The 23,994-nt window shown below is 40.9% G+C and overlaps 1 protein-coding gene across 3 annotated transcripts in view; it reads right to left on the bottom strand.

The window, feature by feature from the left end:
- Positions 1 to 23,994, bottom strand: part of LOC118841756 (c-Maf inducing protein) — a 277,697-nt gene that overhangs the window by 77,356 nt on the left and 176,347 nt on the right. For all 3 annotated transcript variants that reach the window (XM_036749349.1, XM_036749348.1, XM_036749350.1), the window contains exon 3: positions 19,849 to 19,899. In XM_036749349.1, coding sequence (XP_036605244.1) covers positions 19,849 to 19,899 — 51 coding nt within the window. The remainder of the gene's footprint in view (positions 1 to 19,848; positions 19,900 to 23,994) is intronic.

The raw sequence follows: 23,994 nt of genomic DNA, 5'->3' as shown, positions 1-23,994 counted from the left end.
AGATGGAACATGGAGGATGACAGTAGATTATAGACAGCTGAACAAAGTGACTCCTCCCTTGTATGCTGCTGTCCCAGACACGGTTACTTTAATAGAGAGAATACAAAAACGTGAAGGGACTTGGTATGCAGTTATTGATTTGGCCAATGCCTTCTTTACAATCCCAATAGACCCCAAGCAATGGAATCAGTTTGCTTTTACTTGGCAAGGCCGACAGTATACATTTACACGCCTGCCGCAAGGATATATTCATAGCCCAACTATTTGCCACAGGATTGTAGCTGAACATTTGGATGAATTAAAGTTACCTGGTGTACAGCTTACACATTACATAGATGACATCATGATACAGGGAAAGAATATAAAGGAGGTGGAGGAGAGTTTAGCATTATTAATTGACCATATGAAAAGCAAAGGATGGGAAATCAACCCCGCAAAGGTTCAAGGGCCAGCTCAAACTGTAAAATTCTTGGGGATACAGTGGAATAGAGGACTGCGAGAAATTCTCCCACAAGCTCGACAAAAAATCCAGGATTTTCCCACCCCTACCAATAAGAAAGAGGCCCAAAAGTTCATAGGGCTGTTTGGTTATTGGAGACACCACATCCCACATTTGGGACAGATTTTAAAACCCTTGTATAAAGTCACCAGAAAGAAATATGAATTTGACTGGGGACTTGAACAAAGTAGAGCTTTTGAGGAAGCAAAGGCTGCTATTCAATTAGCTCTAGACTTATGGCCTATGCAAAATGGGCCAGTGGAGTTACAAGTGACTGTACAAGATGACTATGCAAATTGGAGTCTGTGGCAAAAACAACAAAGCCGAAGTGTACCTTTAGGCTTTTGGTCAAGGAAACTGCCCTCATCTGGAGTGCAATATACACCTTTTGAGAAGCAGCTGTTAGCTGCATATTGGGCTTTAGTAGAAACTGAGCAACTAACTCTGGGTCATGAAGTGGTATTAAGGCCTGGAATTCCAATTATGACTTGGGTAATGAGTACCCCAGCTTCTCACAGAATTGGACATGCACAAGAGGCAAGCATAATCAAATGGAAGTGGTATATTCAGAATAGGTCCAGAGCAGGCAAAAATGGAGTTTCTGCTCTACATGAATCTGTGGCGAACATTGATACTGAGAGCAATGAAAAGCCCCTTGAATCTAAGCAACAGATGGTACCATCCTTAGTGAAATGGAATAATGGATATGACGGACTAAATGAAGAACAGAAGAAACATGCTTGGTTTACTGATGGGACAGCAAAATATTTAGGACAGAAGAGACATTGGAAAGCAGTAGCCTATAACCCCTGTACAAGGAGAACTCTGGAAAGTTCTGGGATAGGTGGAAGTAGCCAATATGCTGAACTGATGGCAGTGCATCAGGCCATCAGAGCAGAGAAAGGAGGACAGTGTCATATATTTACTGACTCGTGGGCGGTAGCTAATGGATTAGCTACGTGGATGCCTATATGGAGGAATCAGAATTGGGAGATTCATGGCAAACAAGTTTGGGGTAAAGAGTTATGGGAAAATATATGGGACATGTCTTTGGTTACAGATCTGTCAGTTTTTCATGTTGATGCTCATGCAACCCTGACCACACCAGAACGTGAATACAATGCACATGCGGATCGACTAGCAAAGATTGCTACTGAATGTATTGTCCCTACTCCGACTCCAACTGATGACCCAGCCTTAGCAAGATGGGTCCACCAGACTGCCGGCCATTTAGGGGTCCAGGCCACCCATCGATGGGCACAGGATCGAGGTATCAGTATTTCTCATGCGTTGTTAAAACAAATAACAGAGGAGTGTTGTATATGCCAATTAGAAAAAGAACGAACTCTTCCTAGGATAGTTACTGGAGAAATAGCAAGGGGAAAAGTTCCAGCCCAAATTTGGCAGATAGATTATATTGGCCCACTACCCCAGGATAAAGGATGTAAATATGTATGTACGTGTGTTGACACCTATTCAGGTGTACTAGTGGCTTGTCCTTATAAAGACGCAACTCAGAAAAACACCTGTAAAACTCTAGATATTGTAAGTTTATATTATGGAACCCCAATGCAGATTCAAAGTGACAATGGGTCACATTTCAAGGGCAAAGAAGTGAAAAGATATTGTGTGTTGAATAATATAGAATGGATATATCATATTCCATATTACCCACAAGCATCTGGGCTAATTGAAAGAATGAATGGATTGTTGAAAGAACAGCTGAGAAAATTAAGCTCAAATAATTCATATCGACATTGGAAGGATAATTTGTCTATTGCCTTACGTAATTTGAATAATAGGCCCTTAGGGGGGAGTACACCTCTAGCCAGAATGATGACCCCAAATCTGCAGATCAGAGAACAGCAAACATGTGAGATCCAAAACATTGAATTTTGGACTGTGAGGGAAGATGTCCCACTACCAAGTCCAGGAACACCTGGTTCAGCAGGATATGATTTACATTGTATAGAGAATTTTAGGTTAAATAGGAAAGAGATAAGAAAAACCCCTACTGGAGTATGTATGAGAATCCCCAAGAATCATCTTGGACGGATATTACCTAAACCAGGATTAGCGGCTCAAGGAATACATGTATTGGCTGGAGTGATAGATTCTAATTATCAAAAAGAAATTGTTGTGACACTCCAGAATATGGGTAAAAAACCTGTACAATTTTGTAGAAATGATAGGATGGTTCAAGTCATTATTATCCCCTGTGAAAAAATACCCTTTGTGAAAACTGACCCTCCTCCCAAAATAACTACTAGAGGGGCAAAAGGGTCTTGCTCCATTGATAGAATAAAGTCAGGAGCTAAGGTATGGGTAAAACGGAAGCCAGATGATATTCCAAAGGCTGCAGAAGTTATAGCCCATGGGAAGGACAACACTGTAACAGTTGTCTATTCAGGGGAAAATAATTACCAAATCGTACCCCTGAACCATATATTTTACCGTGAATAGGTTATAATAATAGATTCACAGACTATTCTTTTTGTCCTTTGTTTTGGCTAACCTTGTTGCTAGTTTTGTTTCCTTCAGGCTTAAGCACCTTGCACTTTCCGGTGACTGCCTAAGCATGTAGCATTCTTGGAATTCCTGCCAGCTCGTTAAAGAAATGACCTCTGGAATGGGACTTTTTGGGGGCAGGGCCATCTCTACATCCAATTTCAGCATGAAGAAGCTATGGAAAATGAGACCTTCACCCCTCACCCCAAGATTTTGAGCCCCAATCGTTCAAGGGGGGTGGAAATGATGATAGTGTTCTGTTTACTTATTTTGTGTTATCCTTGCTGTGTTGTTTTATTGTTATGATATTATTGATCCTATGTAATGGATACAAGGATTTAGGGGTGGACATTTGAATTGTTGATAATTGTTTTGGGGATGATTGATTGAAGAGATTATTTTGCTGGGACCTAGGGGTGGATCGCATTTGAATCGTTAACCAATGTTTGGGAATGTCACTGAATGATATGTTTTGCTTTATAATGAATGATATGTTTTAGTTTCCTTTGTAATTGGATCACAATGTATGTTCTAGGATACATGGCTGATTAGATTATGTATCCTATAACAAGGGGTGGAGTGTAGCCAGAATGGCCTTTGTTTTCTTTGAATGACTCAGTTTACCTCATTGAGCTTCCCTGGACGCTGGGGCTTGCTCTTCCGGGGCAGGACCAGAACTTCCTGTGTGATGAGTCATGGGGCTGGCTGAGGGGAGGTGTTAGCTCCAGAACCTGGTCTACCCTAGGGGGAGGAGCCAACTCAGGAACCAATCGGCCCTGGTCATTTGGGCGGGGCTTGATGATGTCAAAGACCCTATAAGAGGGGAGAGGACAGCTTGAAGATTCTCTCTTTCCTTTTTCGGTTGGAGCCAGCGACAGTTACATCGTCAGTTACAGCGACCGTTACATCGTCAGTTTCAGTTGCAGCTTCAGTTACAGACACAGACACAGCTGAGGCAGGAGCTGCCAGTAGCAGAGCTGATCTACGGGAGGAAGCTGAACAAAGACTTCAGGCCAGTGGGTAATCTTATTACCATCGAGGGGGAAGCATGATTTTGCTTTACGCAATCATGCTTCTCTGTAGCCTCCTGGTTACTCTTGCAAGGCGTACTTATTGGGCCTGGAAGATTTTGATCAACATATCAAAATGGGGCTTCTGGTTCATGGGTTGGTTACTGTGGAGCCTAAATAAATGTTTTGATTCTTCTGCCTTCTACGTTGAGAGTTTCTTATATCCGGCGGTTCCGAACCTTTCAGACATGTTTATGATCCTCTTTGAGATTATAAACTCTGCCCTCCTGATACACCAACAACCTGGGATCTGGTGACCTGTGGCCAGCAGTATCTAAGCTATCAAACCTGGCTGGGGACCTCAAAAATTACCTTCAAACCCACTAAATTGAGGCACTAAGAATCCTTAAAATTTACAGAAACTAAGTTCCTCAGCTGGCTCTTGTGCAATGATGGTCAAAACATCAGAAGACTCTGCCTGTTAGGAAAATTTTATTCCCATCCTAATACACAGCTTCTGCTCTGTGACTATGGAGCTAAATTCACAATCACTATTAGCTCCCATAGGCCCAGCACAGCATATGGTTTTCTGATATGCAAATCAAAAAGACTGAAGTTCCCCAGGCCACACATAAAAAAGAAGGTGGCCTACGACTGTACAATAAGGTGCATTCAAAAAAAGACAGCACGGTTCAGTGGAAACACCAAAGAGTCATAAGACCTGGGTTCAACCCCAGGTTCTGCCATTTACTTACTTGTGTGACCTCAGGTAAGTTACTTAGGCTTCTTGGGACTCAGTTTCTTTGTAAGTAAAATGAGAAGATTAGACTAGATGACCTCTAAGTCCTCTTTCTAACTCTATATTGATGATCCTATGAACTCAGCAATCATCATTAAAAACAAAAAAGCCAACCTAAGTTTAACTAATCATGTTGAGAGATTCTACCAACAGCATTTGGATGTGCTAATGTCTCCTAATGAAGACCACAACCATCACTTAAGCAAACTTATTATTATTATTATAAGTAGTAGGAATAGGAATAAATACTCTTATTGGTATAGCTTTAAGGAAACGGTTACCAACGTGTAGACTGCAGATTCTTGGGGTGGATGTGATGCCCAGAGTTATTCCAAGGGGTCTATCTCATCAAAAGATTCAGTATAATAAGTAAGCAAAAATGCTTTGTAGACTGAGTCACCTTTTACACATATGTATATTTTATTGTAATTTATAAAATAAATTCATTTTTAAAAACCACTTAATTCACAGCAGGTTTTGTCACTATGTATTTTCTCAATCAACAAATATTACTGTTGCTATCATGTGGAGACATGTAAAACTTATGAATAACTTAAATGGGTCCTTTGCTGTTTTTTTTTCCTCTTGATAGTCTTTTGAGACAAGTACAATTATAATTTGTTGACTGAATGATTGGTCTGTTGTTTCATGATGGGTATATGGATAATTAGATCTTTGTAATGGTAATTTAAGGACAATAGGGCATGTGAGCACTACTAATAGATGTACCCAGAGAATCACAGCATCAGAGAATCATAGTTTAGTTACTAAACTCTGAATCCAAACTTCACAGAACAAATCCCCTTAAATGGTTTTGTTCTGTACAACTTGGACTCAGTCAAAAGGCTGCAAACAAGGACCTAGAAGGCTACATGTGGCCTTGAGGCCACAGATTCCTCATCCATTGTTTAATATATGTGTTCTACTTTTCCCAAATTAAAGCCTGATGATGAAATGTAGGCTGGCCCACAATCTCAGAAGGTTTAGAGCACAGTACTAATGAGGCAATATCATTAGATTTGCATAGGGGTCAGCTGGTGTCAAATAGATGAAATTCACTCACTGGTCACAAACTGGGCCCTTGATTCTGGTTCTTTGGTTACAGAAAGATAAGGTAAGGGAGTATGAATGGCTTGGTACGGTCATCACAATAGTGGAGAAATAGCTAAGTCATATCTGAGGGAAAGCACAAACAACCATATTCATCTCCTTACTCTGACAAGTACCTAAATCTCATCTTTCCAGGCTCTCATGGCCCTTGGAAGGGAGACTACTCCTGAGACATTCATACAACCACAACCTAACTAGGCTTGAATATGTGACTTGAAAAAAAAAGACCTCAGAAACAACTGGACATTTAGGAGGAAAACACTTCCATTAATGAGAAAGACAACAAGAGCACAAGATTCATTGGATAGAGCTGTAAGGGACCTTCACACAGTCCAACCATTTAATTTTACATTTGAAAATACTCAGGCTTAGAAAGATTAAGTGGCTGAAAACAGCCAGTTTTCTTGCTGACTTCAAACCCCAAGCTCTTCCTTACTCTACAATACTCTCTATTTTTCCTTCTTCTCCCACAGCAACCAGGCAAGGTATCCCCTTTCTATAGCTGGCTAAGGAGCTGGAAAGATGTTCCCACCACAGATATGTGTCTTCAGCACAGAGTTATCAATGTAATCTTGACAATCAATTCAACATAGAGAACATCCTCACTAACACTGTGGAAAACAGTACTGGGTTGCTCAGAAACATTTGTAGAAGAATAGGAATATACTGATACCTCTACTCATTTTGATTTTAAAGTCTCAGAAGACTCAAGGAAAATGAGAAAAAAGACAAATAATTAAAAAAAGGTAGTCAAGGATGGATCAAGAAAAGAAAAGCTTCACAAGCAGCCAAAACTGAGTGTCAGTGAAAGAGGGCAATGGGGAGAAGAGCAAAGGCTGGACATGAGAGAGGCAAGAAAAGAGTTATTAGGGAGGACCAGAGACTGCGAAATGGGAAAATGAAAAAGGTCTACGGTGGGTGACCCATAAACCTTTAGTGGATATGAAAATGGGGGTTCCCTCACCGGTTGTCAGAAATGCCCTGGAAGCCATAAAGACTTTAAATCTGAGATTCTAGACAAAAGCACTAAGCAATGCCCACTTAGTTACTTCCTAAGGACTGGAGCGGTAAAAGAACATTATTTTCTGACATTCTGCTATATAAATTCCTTGAACATTGAGTCTCCCCTTACTCAAACATACTGTGGCCTAAAACGCTGGGGGAAGCGCATCCCCTGGGCTCATATTAAATTTTCTTGAGTGAGAAAGACAGAAGGAAATCTTTGCTGGTTCCCTCTGCCAAATTAGCTGAAGCTTTCCAAGCACCACAAACTCCAAACTGCCCTCTAGCCTCCTCCTGCCTGTTTCTCAGCTAGCCTGAATCCACACTGTCTGATCTCAGGTACACAGCTGTCTCAGGAGTGTGAAGGAGGAGGAATACAGAAAGTAGAGTTGGTGACAGTGATGCTGTGTCTCCTCATGAATCAGCCACAGAATCATCACTGACTCACAAACTCTCAGAGCTGGAAGGGACCTCGGAGGACACAGAATCGTGGGAATTAGAGCAGGAACGGCCTTTATTGATCATTTCATCTATTTCTCTTGCCCAAGCTTCTCATTTTAAACATCAGAAAATTAAGAGTTGGGTCTGGGCTGGGGGGGGGGGGAGGTAAGGGTGGGGAGTTGCCTATACCACACTGATATTCAGTGACAGAGTTAAGATGCAAAATAAGATTCAAAATCCAGCTCTTCTAACTCTAAAACCAGGGCCCTTCCACTATACCACTGCCTCACCAAGTCAAGTCTACAAAGTGCCAGAATCTCTTCTGTAACATCCTTGACAAGGCCTTGTTTGGTCTCTGCTTTTGTGAAATGACTTGTTCCATTATTAGACAGTGCTTATTGTGAGGAAGAATTGACTTTTGTCTGTCTGGAGCTTTCACCCACTGTTCCTAATTCTGCGAAACAAGTCTAATCCCTGTTTCCTATGATGGCAACTTCAGAGATCCAAAGAGGTGACCACATCTCCCCTTAGTCATGAACACAACACAGGTATATCTCATTTCATGAAACAGGTGCATTCCTGGTAAGTGGCTATAAAAAGAATTTCTGTTTAACAAACCACATCTTTCCACTGACGTATATATAATTGTGTTCCCACTGGAGAAACCCTGGCCTCAAAGCTGAAAAAAAAATTACACTTAAGAATGCAGTAAGCCTTTAAAAAAACCACACAATTAATGAAAAAAAAGTATATTCTGACAAAATATCTCATTATTAGCAGTGCCCAAAATAAATCATAGAATATGAATACTGTACCAGAAATTCTACTCCCATGAGGTTGGTTCCATGTTAGAGAGAACTGTATGTGGGGGTGCCAGGTTCTTTAAATGTCGTTCCCAGCTGGGAGATAAAAAGCTGTCTTCTTCCTTCCTGTCAGGATAAGGGAACTTCTCTATTCCCAAATAAGGATGTTGTCTTCTAACCTCACATTAGTGGCCCCAATCTGATGTCCCTCTATGGTTTCTTTAACTAACTATTTGAAACAGGGCTCTTAAGGCTGTGAAGGGTGAATGCTTTGTTTATTGGTATATCTGAATAAGCTCCATTAGCTTCCTCCTCCCTTCCAGAGGAGCAGCAAGGTCTTTCTGCAGAGCGGATTCCCTTCTTTAAAAGGATCAGTTCCCTGACATGTCATTTGTGTCACCAAGTGCCACTCTCCAGGAGTGGGGTTTCTTTACTTAGGAAATATAAGTTTAAATGTTAAGGTTTATTCTTTCTTTGGGAACAGGAGCAGAACATGTTCAGGAAAGGTCTTGGAACAAGTCCTTACTGATGTCAGAAAGGGAATCCCTCTATCCTTGGTGAATTTTTCCAAGGATAGTTGTCTAATGAGACAGACAGACCATATATGTGGCGGTTTGGGCCCTACCTTAGTGTACCCCTACTCTCCTTCCCAGGCTACACTGGGTAGGGATGTCCAAAGATGGCTTAGAAGTGGGTGTAAAAAATTCACTACAGATACATAACAAAGCTGCAAGCTAATAGAAAACAGTCCCAGACTGACAGAGGATAGTAGCATAGTTGTAACAGAATTAAAATCACAGATTATTAGAATCAGAAAGGACTTTAGAGGCCATTTACTCCAAACCTGACCCAAAATGGAAATCTCATCTCCAATAGCCTTAATAAATGGCCATCTAACCTCTGCTTAAAGATTTCTAAAGAGGAAAAAAGATAGCCTAGTGCATTCTGGAACAGCTTTGTTAGGCAGTTTTCTCTTACTATGTCAAGCCTAAATCTGCCTCTCCACACTCTCTACCCACAGTCTTGCTTTATCTGCTGAGAACAAGCAGAACAAGTTTAATCTCAAAACAACAACAACATTTATAGTGCTTCCTGTGTGCCAGACATCAGGCTAAACACTTCACAATTATCATTCCATTTGATCCTCACAATATACCAAATGACAGGCCTTCATATGTATGTTCCCCTTTGGACATCTTCGAGCAAAGACTGGACAAGTACTTATTGGATATATTATGAAGGGGACTATTTTTCAGGCACCTGTTGTACTAGATGGATTTCCTGTTTCTGACAAGGACACCACCATCTTCCCAGAAGTCCAAGGTTACTAACTGGGAGTCGTCATCACCTCTTCATTTTCTTTCACTCAACATAATCAATCATTTGCTAAGTCTTATTGATTCTACCTCCACAATCTCTCTTTCTCTCTATTCACATGGCTGCTGCCACCTCTCACCTGTGCTATTGCACTAGCCTCCTATTTGGTCCCCATCCCTCCCTCAGATATCTCCTCTGATTTGTATTCCACATGTCTGGCATGTCATGCCCCTATTCGAAAAGCTCTAGAAATTCTCTATGGCCTCTAGGATAAGATACAAACTCCTCACTTTGGCACTTAATCCTCTCATAGTTTGGCTTGAACCTGCCTTCCCAGAATTACTGCACATTACTCCAGTCAAGGTAGGCTGTACCTACTGTTCCATACCCATGACTTTCCATTTCATATCCATGTGCCTTTGCACAGACCATCTGCCAAGTCTGGAATTTACTTGCTCATCATCTTTGTGTCTTGAACTCCCTAGCTTCCTACAGAATTCATCACAAGAGCCACATCCTACACCAAGCCTTTTTAGTGTTCCCCCTCATTCTGAAATTATCTTTTATTCAATTGGGATATATTTTACATTACTTTTATGTATATATGTTTCACACAGGTGAATATAAATTCCTTGAGGTCACAGACTGTTTTGTTTTTGTTTTTACATCTTCAGTGCCTTCCAATTCTGAAATTCTGTGATTGAGCAAACTACCTAAAGAGATTTATCTTTCCCAAGTCTTCTCTTCTCAGAAGACCTGGGATATAATGACAGCTCTGCTACTTACTAGCTATATGATTTTGAGTAGTCCTGGGAACCTTCACTGGGCCTCAGTTTCTTCATATATAAAATCAGGAGGTAGGTTCAATGGCTTCTAAGGTCTCTGCCTACTATAAATCCTATACAACTCACTTACTGGGCTAACTTGGGTAAATGGTTAATTGGTCTTGACCACCTTTGTGCTATGTCTGAATCATTCCAGCCCCTAAAACAGGTTACAGGATTTCAAGCCACTCAGAAGACAAAAGAGGCTGTTATCTTCCAACTCTTTTTCTTCCCCTACTCCTGTCTAGGAAGAAGGCCAGTAGAACAAGTTTGGTGCTGTCTGACATCACTCTTAAGTTTGAACTGGAAAAAGTCTTGTTGGCTTCTTGCCTCAATGAGGTCCCAGTACATCTCCCCAGAGGCAGATACATATGAGTAATAGAGGACATAATCCTTTTCTATTGGCTTCGAAAACCACTATGTTGGTGCTCTAGGGTGCTTAGGGATCCTCTGGGATGGTGGCACCTTCCGTGGTCTTGGCATCCACTCACGGTCAATTAGCCACTCCACCAAACACCTGCTGCCAAGAGAATTCAGTTGGCTTTAGAGCCTGATATTTCCAGATCACCACCATTATGAAATAATGGCCTAATAGCATCAGCAGGGACTGGAGTTGCTCTTTTAGAAACTCTCTGGTTACTCCCTTTCTGATGGTCTGCCTTTCCTTTGGCCCTGTGAGGGAGGTAACCAATATTGTTAAATAACCTTCTGGGTAAAAAGCATGAACTTCATACTCTTCTTTCTCACCCAAAGCTGCTTGAGCACACAAAAGTTATACTCCTTATCTGCCCTTCAGGCAGAGATGAATCAGCACAAAGGCTAGCAGTGACTTAGCTTCCTTACTCTGTTCTGTGACAAAGAAAAGGAGGGTGAAGGAGGGAGAGATGGGGATGGGGATAGGGAGAGGAGAAGAGGAAAAAGGGAGAAACACTGCTTCCTATTTCTCTGGAACAGAAGGGCCTTCCAAACAAGATAATACCTCATGTTAATTTGAAAAACATCCTTTTTTCTAAAGGCCACAAAATAAGCTATCCTACAAATCATTTGTGTGAAAAAACACCCTTTTAAGCTTTGATGGCTCATATTTTCAGTAAAGGGAGGTGGGAGGGAGGGTGAGGACCTCGATTAAAAACACCAAATAAATGGTTTCCTTTTTCTTGCTTTGAGAACATATGAAACATTGTCTTTCTTTGCCTTGCCAATGCTAAGCAATGGGCATTTTGCTCCCATAATACAGAAAACACTCAAGTGTCACAGGGAGCCAAACCACGAGCAGGACCTCCAAAACCCAGACTTGCCCCGCCTTCCCCAGCCAAAGGTCAACATATTGTGATTTCATCCTTGTGAAAATTCCCTCCACTAAGGCAGACTTGAACTCATCAACAACTTAAGAGTCTTAGAGTTAGCCACCTGAAGCTTAGTTAAATGAATTTTCCATTGCATCATAGCAAAGTTTTAATGATAGGTTTTGAACCAAAATAGTCTAACTCAAAGTCTAGCATTCTAACTACTATGCCAAGCTATTGCAAGGAGATCTTCTGCTCACAAAGATGCTTCTAAGGGCCTTCTGCTGGGGCTTTTCTAGCAGACCACCAATCATAACACCGCTTGATACTGCATGTATTCTAATATTAGAATATTATAGATATATATATAATATGTATATTATATATTAGAATATTATATATTAGAACTGGTCACATGGCATCTATTGCTTTGTATATATGCCCTCAAAGCCAGGAAGCATGACACAGGTACAGGGCTAGCCCTGCAGCCAAAAAGACTTGTGTTCAAATCCTGCCTTTGACATTTTCTAGCTATATGACCATGGGTCATTATTGGATTTCTGCAAGCCTCATTTTCTCATCACTGAAATGGAGATAATATGAGCTATTCGGGTCTCATGCATCAAAGATAATGTCATGTGAGACATTTGTGAATTTTAGAGTGTCATATGAATATCAGTTATTATTTCCCAGGATTTTGCATATACTAGGTATTTAATAAATACTTGAATTGAGAGCCACAAAAGTCAGTAGTCAGAAAGAACAGCTATTCCAGGAGGGTATATCCAGTCAAATTCCTCTACCCCATAGTCTTAGCAAGGCCTTAACTGCAGAGAGAGGGAAAGTAGCTCCAGCTCCTTCACACAGACTGCCATGTGTTTTTAATGGTCACTTACTAGCATTCTTCTGTGACACAATGATCCTGATGGGAGGGATGAAAGCCTCTGCCTATCCCACTTTCCTCATATACTTTCTCCACTTATGTTTCAAGGGGCTCTCTCCTTTCTGGGTCATTCTGGGAATTTAAAAGGAAGAATCCTGATCTGTACCTAACTCAAGCTGCTTAGGCTTCTTCAATGTCCACCAAGAACACCTACTTTTCCTTCCCCAAGTTTAATGCCTTTTGACAGAGAAGCTCAGCAAATCTAGTTCTGGAAACTACCTCAACATCTTATAGGAAACTGCCTTGCACTCATAGCCCAATCCTGAATTGTTGGGAAACTACCAAAAACTGGGTTTTTTGGTTTTGTTTTCAAAAAGGGCAAGAAACCAATGGGCATAGAATTTCTGCCTTTTGAATGTATGTGAAGCATTAGCAGACATGTGGTCAGCCCATTCCTGTCTCTGATCTCTGTTTGTGATATCTTATATTAACCCCAATGACGGGTCCTGAAGGAAGTTGTACAAATGGTGTCACTTACAGACTCACAGGCAATATCCAAGTTCTAAATAGGTACCATCAATCACTAGGCAATACTGACAAAGCACCTACTGTGTGGCTAGCCGTATGCTAGGCATTAAAACGGGCCCAAAATATCTAGACGTTTCATTCTCTGCTCTAAAGGCTTACAATGTTAAGAGCTCTGACTTTGGAGTCAGAAGACGTGAGTTTAGGTCCTGGCTCAGCTTTTGCTTCCTCAGTGAGTTTGAACAAGCAAACAATACTATTTTTCTCTCTGGGCTTCAGAAATTAAACTATCCCTAAGTTCCTTTTCAGCTCTAAATTCTAAGATCCTACAAACAAATAAGAAAAATGGTACACTCACACTTATTAAAAAGCCAGTGGGGGGGGGGGGGCGCAGCTAGGTGGCACAGTGAGTAGAGCACCGGCCCTGGAGTCAGGAGGACCTGAGTTCAAGTCCAGCCTCAGACATGTACTAGCTGTGTGACCTTGGGCAAGTCACTTAACCCCAACTGCCCTGCCAAAAACAAAAAGCCAATACACATGAAACCTCACGTAGTCATATAAAGCAATGTAAATAGTTCTGGGAGGTGGCAAAAATGAATGTAGAGACTGGTTGGGAGAGGATGAATCTGGGAAAGCTTCCTGAAGGCAGAGTCAAATCCTATCTTGAACAAGGGAAGAACAAAGGCATTATAGGGATCAATGTTGTACTTAACCACCCTTTCCCAGGGATGGGAAAAACTGGTCTTTACACACCCAAGTGAAACAGAAATGGATCAGCAGGCTTTGGCCACAGAAGAAACATTCAACTTCATTAACACCGACAAACAAGCTAAGGGGCTTTTCCACTAAATCCGGGTCAACTGATACCAGAACATTATGATTCCACTGGGCCATCATGTCACTTTCCAGATGGTTTTTTTTTCTCTCTCCCAAAGGGTTATGGGTAGGGTCTATATAAACAGGCTTAAAGTGGCCCTTCATCTCTCAAGTCCAGGCCTGCCCTCAAAGGAGGAGAGCAAAAAGGGAGAAGCAGCCAAATGACCAAAATTAGGTTAGAAGTTGGGGAAGAAGGAAAGAGTGACTTGGGGAACAATAAACAGAGAAGGCAGTATAGTGTAATGATAATAGCTCATATTCATAAAATATTTTAAGGTTTGCAAAGCACTTTACATACATTATTTCATTTGATCCTCACAAAAACTGATATAGGTGTTATAGTTATATTTCATTTCATAAATTTTAAAACTGAGGTTAGGAGAGTTTAAGTGATTCACTCAGGGTTATACAACAAGTAAGTAGTATAATTTGAACTCAGACCTTCCTGAATCCAAGCCTAGCACTCTATCCACTATGCCAAACTTCTTCTAGGGGAAATAGTACTGGATTTGGCATTAGGGACTTGGGTTTGAATCCTGTTTCTGCTCCTTACTATCTATGTAACCTTATGCAAATTACTTTCCTCCTCTGGGCCTCAGTTTCTTCATCTGTGCAATAACTGCAATACATCTGCATTGATTTCTAAGGTCTCTTCAGCATTCAATTCAATGATCCTATGAGTAAACCGGCTCTGTTTGCCTCAGACAAGGGGACCAGTTAGCCTGTTAGTTCTGCACAAGGGGACCAGTTAGCCCTCTAGACTAGATTGTCTTTTTTCTTTCTTTCCTTTGGCCCAATGTCTTAGGAAGTCTTCAGTATACGTGACATGCACCTCTTTTCTAAGTAGGGGAATAGGGATAGGAAATTCCCATCTTTCCTGCTGTGAATCCAGACCCCAAGATGTCTTTGTACCCAATGACTAGGTAGCCTTTAAGAGGAGAGAAGAGCTCTCAGTGACAGCCTTACCATCTTTGTTTTGGTGTCTAGGACATATCTGAGCTATTTTCAGACCAGAAATTCAGGATCAAAAGTAAGGGCACTAGGGAGTATTCTGGGTGAAGGTGACAGACTATAGCATACCATTTCAACTGCTCTGGTTTTCTGACCACTTTTCCTGACACTTGCCTGACCTCGTCCATCACACACAACCCTATTCTTTACATTATGATCACTGCTTCCCACCTGCGCTGGCTATGGTTAGGAGCTACTTTTTAATGGTTAAGGCTACTTTTTAAAAAGAGAGAGGAAAGAGACGAGATATCACTTGAGTCTTCCTGGAGTCAAAGCATGGTTTCCCTGAGAAATGAAAAAAACAATCCTACCCAAGTTTGCACTGCTGATCTGAATACCCTTTCTCCTGGCCCTTAGCACTTCCAACCAAGAGAAGCCTGTTCAGCTCAAAGAACTATCCTTTGGCTTTCTCTGGTAGGATGAGAAAATTCTCATTTTAGGCCTTTGACAAAGCATTTGGAAAAATTCTGCCCCTTTACCCCCCAAAAGAACAAGTTGACACCAACCAACTGTGGCCCCACTGTTCATTTCCCAGGCCCTGAACATCAACTTTCCTGCTTTTTCCGACTTGTCAGTGGAGTTTTCTTGTGCTGAGATGATTGAAGGGCAACAAGTGAATCTTAAGTCACAAAGGAGAAGGAATAAGGGCAGTAAAAGTGTTTACTGCCCCCTTATCCCCAGGGAACAAACACCACCAAGGAGTTAACTTGAAAACTTGAACCATCATACACACCTAAGAGAAGCAAACAAACCCTCAGAGGCCAGACATCTCCATATAGTAACCTCTTTATCCTCTTAACTTTCTTTCAATTCCTGAGAGAACTACAAGTTCACCTTCCCCAGCCCTCACCAGCCAAAAGCTCCAGGCCATCCTGTCTTCTCTATTCACTACTCTATAGGACTCTGTAGGATTACTGGGTAAGTTGTAATCAATTCAACACCCTTCCCAATCCATCCTTCCACCTTTTGGAAGTTAGGGAATGGCTATGCAGGATACACTAATATGTCTTACTCCAAAGTACCTTTATCTACTATTGGCCATATCTATATTGTTTGTGACTAACTTAGTCAGGGAGGTGGGATCCTGAAACTCACTGATGAAAACTGACAATGAAGCCAGGAAGTAAGAGGCTGTTGGCAGACACAAAAAAAGTACTAGATGGTATGGGAGAGTAGGCCTTTGAATAGAATCTATGAGACTGTACTAATAGAGGGAAGGAAGAGGCAGCCTAATGCACAGAGTAGAAAGGGGTGGGAAACACTGAAGCCAGAAGTCACAGGATCAAGGATTTAGAGCTGGAAGTGACCTTAAGGAGCATGGTATAGAGGTAATGAGCCACTTATCACCTTCTAAGGCAGCTAATTCCACTCTGGGGAACCTCTAGTTGTACAGTATGATGGAAAGAGGTCTGCATTTGGAGTCAGAGGACCTGAACTAGAATTCTAGCTCTGCCACTTAATGTTAGTATAACCATGAGCAGGTAGCTCTCTGGAATTAGTGTCCTCATCTGTAAAAGGAGGAGGCTGAATAATGGCCTCTACATTTTCTTCTACCACAAAATCTAAATTCTATAATAAAATAGAAAAAAAAATCTGCTTGCTTACTCATTGAATTTTGGTGCTTGAAGGCTCCTTTAGAACAGTTTCTCCACCTATGGATCACAGGGCTGTGGAATTAGTGCTAAAGTTCATTTCACTAAATAGCTTAACATAATAAATAAGTAAATACCCCTTTCAGTTTTTTGTTTTGTCCTGTTTGGTCTAGACCAGGGGTTGGAAAATGACAGCCAGTGAGCTAAATCCAGCCTCCTGCCTGTTTTTGTAAGGCCTACGAGCTAAGAATGGTTTTTAACATTTTAAAAAACAATAAAACCTTAAATTGTAAAAACTATTTTTAGCTCGAGGGCCGTAAGAACAATTTTCTGTCTATCAGACATAGATAGCTTATGATTTTACCAGTATAGAGAGTTACCTCATGAAGAAATTCCCTCTACCAATGGATATCGATAACTGTTCTACAACTTGCAGTCTTAAAAGAGGCACCTATAGAACTGAGAAGTTAGTGATGTGGGAAGCCAGATCTGCATCCATTCTTTTCCACTGCCTTTCAGACTCTGTGTAGACTGATTAATCCTTCCTCATACACAGACATATTACTTTCAATGTATGTAGATGTTGTTATTACAAATTGTTTTAAAAGCATTGATGTATTCATGGTCATTTTTAGCATTATGAAATTTCTCAAACAGATATTAATATTACAATTACTGTCAGGAAAGGTCTTCAAAATGTTTCACATTAAGAAGGAGTCTTCATACTGAAAAGAGTTGGGAACTGTCTTGGCAATTGTCTAATTTAATATCCTCAATTTACAAAAAAAAAGGAATTGAATCTCAGAGAGAATTGCCCAATGTCACACAACTGAAGTGGAGACAAAAAGCTTGGGTCCCCTGATTCCCAGTCTGAGATTCCTTCTCCCACACAAGACTGTCTCCCCTCACAGTTTATCCGTTTTTAATAATGCATTATTTTTCATTTTTAAAAGGAAAAGCCCATTTATCTGAAGCTCAACCTTTTGGTCACAGTTGAGGCATTATTGCCATCTTGTGGCAGTATACCCTAATTGCATGAAAAATGACCTTTCCTGGGGTACTAGGAATGACATCCTCAAGTGCTGATCTTGCAAATCTTAAGATTAAAAAGTGCTTAATAAATGTTTGTTGAAATTGATGAAGTTGAAGTCCTAGAACACTCCCTATATCACTCATTCCTAACCATGGGTAATGTCTCTTCTATCGTTGTCTTATAGTGTTCCAGGAAGAGAATATCAGAGTTGGAAGGAGCCCTAAAGGCTATCTAATCTTGTTTCACTGAGAAGAAAGCTGAGGCCTGAGAAGGAAGGGTCTTGTCCACTTGCCCAAAGTCACAGAGCCAGGAAGTGGCAAAGATAGACCCAATGAAGTGGGTTTCTTGACTTGTAAGGTCAGTGCTTGTCTAACTCTAACTTGCTGTTTTATCTGATAAATTAATTGTTGAATAAATAATGAAGGATCAGAGAAATCAAAGCATCAGACTGGAGGCTGGATATAACCAAAGTAACATAAAAACAAAGCTTTGGGCTTCATAGCTACTAAGTCACAAACATACAAAAAGCAGAAATGATAACACTTATTTTCTCTTCATTCCACTTCACTCTTCATACCCACAGTCCTAAAAGTCTGCAGGTCTCTAATTCCTAAAGTTGCAATAATGGGTGGGCCAGGTAACCTTGCTTATTTGGCACAACGTCAGATCCTGTAAAGACTGGATACACAGATATTTCAAAAGGACTGAAGGATGGTGGCACTCTCAGCCTCTGCAGAACTACAACGGTAGTACCTTCTCAGTTGGCCCAGGAGGCGCACTCTAGTCATCAGCCCTTCTCAGCTTCATGTCTGAAAACAGCAGATCTCCATACCATCCTCCCAGGCCAACCCCACCACAAGAAGCAGCTGTCCCCCTTTAGAGAAGTCAAGATCAGCTTCAAAGTTCCTCCCTAAGAAGAGTCAGGGAGGGGAGGCAGCTGCCAGCAGAAGTGGGGAAGGCTGTGCCTTGATTCTGGGCAGCTTAGGCATGGAGATTAAATTCCCATGCCTATATTCTGTCTTCTCTGTTAGGAGACCCTGTCCAGAGACATGTGTGGAATTCTGAATGGTCACCTTGTTTCCTTAGCAATCACTGCTTTGTCATGGTATTAAACAGCCAGTGGCCACCATCAATCATCCTAGACTCTCAGGCTTACTGTAATGATGATGACTGATGATAAACACAGGCCATTCCAGCAGAGTCCCATCTGCCCTCCCAGGCCACTCTTTTTCTAGACCACTGCTCTAAGATTAGGTTCCAGCAGTCCACTTGGGCCCTTTATGATGACAAAGGCCAGTGAAACTCTGGTGCAGAGAAGAGACATTATGAAAATGCCTAGTGAGGACCTAGTCTATAATTCTGCACACTCAAATCCTAATATGAAAAAGACTAATTCTCTACTAATAGAACAATTCAAGTCACATTTATTAAGCGCCTTAGCAACAGGCACTATACTAAGTGCTAAGGATACAAAGACAAAAGTTCCTGACCTCAATGAACTTAAATTACACTGGAAGTTGGGGTCAGTTATAGCAAGTACATGCATAAGTATAGGTAAGGTGAAGAGGGAAAGAATATTAACAATTGGAGGAGGGAGGTAGAGTTCACGAAAGGCTTCATAGAAGTTAAACCTTAAAGGAAAACAAAGATTCTGAGAGATGGGAAGGAGACAGGATCAGAGCACAAGATGTTGATCTGCCAGAATAACTCTGAATGGGAAAATCTCACTCCTTAAGTAGGGGTCAGGGTTGTGATCCTCATTCATTTACCTTATGGTAGATTAAAAGAAGAAAAATAGGCCCAAAAGCCTGATCATTGAGAGAAGATGGGAGACCAGAGTTTGAGGTTTTGTCTTTTAATCTTGTGGCTAAACCTCTGACAGTTCTACTTCTAAGGATATCTCTGAAACAAAACCATGAGCCAAATATCTGTTCCCCTGCCATAGACCTCATTCCAAAAATAAGTAACTGTCTACCCCTTTGCAGAACCACAGAAGACAGCTGGGCTGGGTATTCCTCATGCTCAAGGATACTGGAAATTGCAGGAGCAATCTTTCTGTGCTTCAGGGAGAATTCCATCTAACACCTGCGGGGGGTGGGGTGGGGAAGATTGCCCATTTGGCTGCTTTGATAATATAAGAAGAGAGATGTCCTTCAAACTTCTTGGGAATAGGTTAATTACTGTACCTGTCATCACCTATCACCATCGCCATCACCATCACCTCCACTATCACCACCATCACCATCACCATTTGCTTCCTCTACATCTTGCTCATTACAACCATCATTAGGTACAGCATCAAAGAGATGAAAATGACTGCAGGACCTACCTTCCACTGCAGAGAGTGAAACCACTGGTCTCTCAGATAGCTGTTTGCAGCCTGCAATGAAAAAAAACAATAAATGTGTTACCATCTGTCTGCAAAATTTTTAGTCCACTTAGCACAATATAACTGGATCTCCTGCCTGTCATACTCTATGTACTATGTATATACTCATGTCCTTTCATCTTACTGAACCATCTATTGGATTGCCTGCTCAAGTCCACTCACTTTTTAAAAAAAAAAAGGAACTAGTGTTGCGATGGGGGATTTGGAAAATCAAGAATGCTTCTCTCACTGAAATCCTCTTCATGGCATGGAGGTGAGCCTGGGCTCCTGAAGGCCATGGCAGTAGAGAACAAACTCTGGCAGGTCTCACCATATTGAAAAGATTCTGAGAACCTATCTGGTGATGAACTAGTGATCTGTTGTCCACAAGCTAGGCTAGCTAGGATTTGAGAGGCTCATTACCAGGTTGGCCACAAGGTCTATTTTTCAGCCATAGCAATCATAACAAAATCCATCTGCTAAACTGTAGGCAGGGTCGCAGAGGAGGCTGCAATCTACCTGAGAGGAAGAAATACTCCCCCTAAAAATTACAAATACCTGAAATATTGATGAGTGATGCATTTACTTTTATGAACACTTATGAACTGGCATTTTATCTAATATTTTATATACTCAGTTTCTTTATACATCCTAAAATATACTTATTTAACCAACCTAGTGGCTCCTCCATGATTGATCAGGAAGGACATGATAGAATTACAGGACTTAATTTGTTTAGACTCTCATCTCATTCCCTAGTTATGGAATCTTAAGTTATATACGCACAAATACAGCTTTGGTAAGATGGCTCCACTGCAAAAAAAAAAAAAAAAAAAGATGGTTCCACTGCTCCATCTCAGGGCAAGGCCAGAGGCAACAATGCACACACTGGTATTCTCTTTCAGAATCTTTGCCCTCAGGTGGCATATGGAGGCCTCCAGTACCAGATAATCTACTCTCCAGCAATAGACTAAGTACTACTTAAGCAGGGAATCTAAGAGGGTGAAAGTCATTCCTGGCAAAGGTGCTGATGGTGCCTTGTTGAATGTGAAAGAGAAAGAAGAGACATGGACAACTTGGTTTGGGTATCTATAGAAATATTGTAATTAGCATTCTTAGAATAATACAATCAATGGGCTTTGTCCAGGCTAAGCAGCGCTAATAAAAGTTTTTATGGTTTAAACCCTGGTCATGCCCAATGAGGAAACAGCTTTGATGCTTCCAAAGGTCACAAGCTCCTGTTACCAAAAATGATAAAAGCAGCACCACTGACGTCAATCTATTAAGGGCACAGGACATGCCTTCACAGGTTCACTGCCCTCCAACTTGCCTCTGGAGGTAGCATCCCTTCTCCTAACCTACTCCATGGCACTGATTCTCAGCAGATAAATCCTTTTTTTCTCATAATGAGGGACAATTTAAGAGAAGTTAAGCACCCATTAGGAGACACAGGGGATTTCCGATTTAGAAAAATTATATCCTTTGAAAGATTGGCTTTGCTTTGTCCTTCCATTGCAAGAACCTTGTCAAACATTGTCTACCCTTGCAGCAAAAGTCGAGGGCTTCATGCATGATGACTTTCTTTCTCTCTCCCTTACTACCCCCCCCCACCCCATCAACTATAACAGGGTTTAGAAAGAATAAAATCTTCCATCCAAGACAAGATGAACTTTCTTTGTATTACCTCAAGTTGACCAAAGAGAAATCAATCAATAAGCAAATTTTACTGGGTTTCTACTGCATGCAAGGTCCCATGTTAGATTATGTTGGGAGTGGAAAGGACCTCTCTCCCCATCCTACCCCAGTGAAGAATGTTTGGGGACATGAAAAAAGATACATCCCCCTGCTATAAAGTATTAATGGTCTACTGGGGGAAACAAGGTGATAGCATGTGCAAAATTACATAACCACCAAAGATTTACCAAGCAGCTCAAGACCTAAACACAAAAGATGTCACATGAGTCATTGCCAAATGAATAGCACCAATAATCAGTGTTCTAATCAGTCAATGGGGGAAGAGAACACTCCAGGCAGGGGTGATTAAGGAAGGCTTTATAAAGGGGGAAGGATTTGAGCCAGGCTTTGAAGGACAAATAGGATTTGCATAGGTAGAGAAGAGAGAGAAAGCATCCTAGGTGGGTAGAAAGACTGGGAAAAGGCAAATTTTGAGACTAGAAATAAATGAGTATCAATCAAACTGTTTAAGGTCAAATTGATTAAGTTGCCTATGCAGGATGATCTGAAAGATAATGAGACTGGAGGCAAGCAAAGAGGCCAGTTTAGAGGCAGTTATAAAAGTCCAGGTAAGAGAAAATGAACTCCTCAGGGAGGATGGTGGCAATGAAAATAAACAAATGCAAGAGGGATTTTTAGGAATCGACATAATATAGATAGAATCCAGTAGAATGTAAGCCTCTTGAGAGAAAGGACTGTTTCATTTTTGTCACTGTATTCCCAGAACCTAGCACCGTACCTGGCACAGTAGGCATCTGACATATTCTTGTTGGTTGATTGACTCAATGCCAAATAGGGTTCTGAGACTTCAACCTAGGGAAATGGTGGTTGTGCTATTTATAGAAATAAAGAAATCAGGAGCTAATTTGCAGAAGAGATAATGAAATAAATTTTAGACTTAACACAGAATTTCAGAGTTGAAGGAGATCTCAAAGGCCAATATGTCTAACCCATACCTGAATAGGAATGCCTACTACAAATTCCCCAATAAGTGGTCATACAGCCTCCACCTGACACCCTCTAAGGAAGGGGAAGCCACTGTTAGCTTATGCAGCCCCTTCTACTTTTTAACAGCTTCAATTATTGGGATAATTTTCCTTCCACTGAGCTTAAACCTTGCAAGTTAAACCTACTGCTCCTAGTTCTTTCCTCTGGAGTCAAACAGAACAAGTTAAATTCTTCCTCCACAAAACAATTCTCCAAATATATAAAGACATTTATCATGTCTCCCTTAAGTCTTTCCTCCTCCAGGCTAGCCAGTCCCAGTTTTTCCAACTAATCTTCATCTACACATCCTTTCACCATTCTGATCACCCTTCTCTGAAGGCACAGCAGCTTGTCAACATCCTTCCTAAAATGTGGCATACAGAACTGAACACAATATTTCCAAATATTGTCCAAAACTATGCAATGAGGGCATAATTCAGTAAGATTACCACCTTCCTTTTGGAGGACACTATGCTTTACTTAATGTATTTTTGGCTGCAATGCTACACTGTTAACTACCTATCCTCATAACACTATTTTAAGGAAAGTACTTTGTAAACTTTAAAGAGGTATTAAATGTAAGGTATTATTAGTTTATTTATTGATTCACATTGAGCTCGCAGTCCATTAAATCCTCCCCACCACTAAACCCCCAATTTTTTTTCATAGGAACTATTGTCTAGCTGGCCTGCCCCCTCTATATCTGTACAGTTGATTGTTTGAATCCAAATATAGTATTTTGCACTGATACCAATTAAATTTCATCTCCTTGAACTTGATTCATTGTTCTAGCCTGTCAAGGTCAGTTTAGATCTTGATTCTGTCACTGAACACCTTGGCTATTCCTTCCATTTTTGTGTCATTTGCAAATTGGATAAACATATCATATGATAAAAATATTGGATAGCCTAAGTCCAAGGACTGATTCTTAGATCATGCCAATGGAGATTTCCATCCAAGGTAACAATAATGTCTACTCTTCAGGATAAGATATGTTGGCATTGTGGTGTCAGCAAGAAATCCAAATGAAAATGTCAAGCAAACATTTGGAAATGAGACTGGAGACAGATGTTTGAGAGTGCTCACAAAGAAGGAACTCTTGCAACTATAGAAATAGAAGAAATAGCCATGACAGAGTGCAGGAATCAATCAATAAACCAACACTGAGCATCTACCACAAGCCAGGTACTGTGCTTGATGAACTACAGAGTAAAAACTGGGGTAGTTCCTGCCCTCAAGAAGCTTGTCTCTCAAAACAATTTTGCCACTTTGTGTCTCATTTTTTAAAAAGTTTTTATTTCTAAAGTGCAGAGGCAGAGTTGGCCTCAAATCAAAGTAGATCTGGGTTCAAGTTCTACTTTTTACACATACTGGCTGTATCATTTA

Source organism: Trichosurus vulpecula, chromosome 3 (assembly GCF_011100635.1).
Source record: "Trichosurus vulpecula isolate mTriVul1 chromosome 3, mTriVul1.pri, whole genome shotgun sequence".
Lineage (NCBI taxonomy): Eukaryota > Metazoa > Chordata > Mammalia > Diprotodontia > Phalangeridae > Trichosurus > Trichosurus vulpecula.
This window is presented reverse-complemented; position numbering and strand designations above follow the sequence as displayed.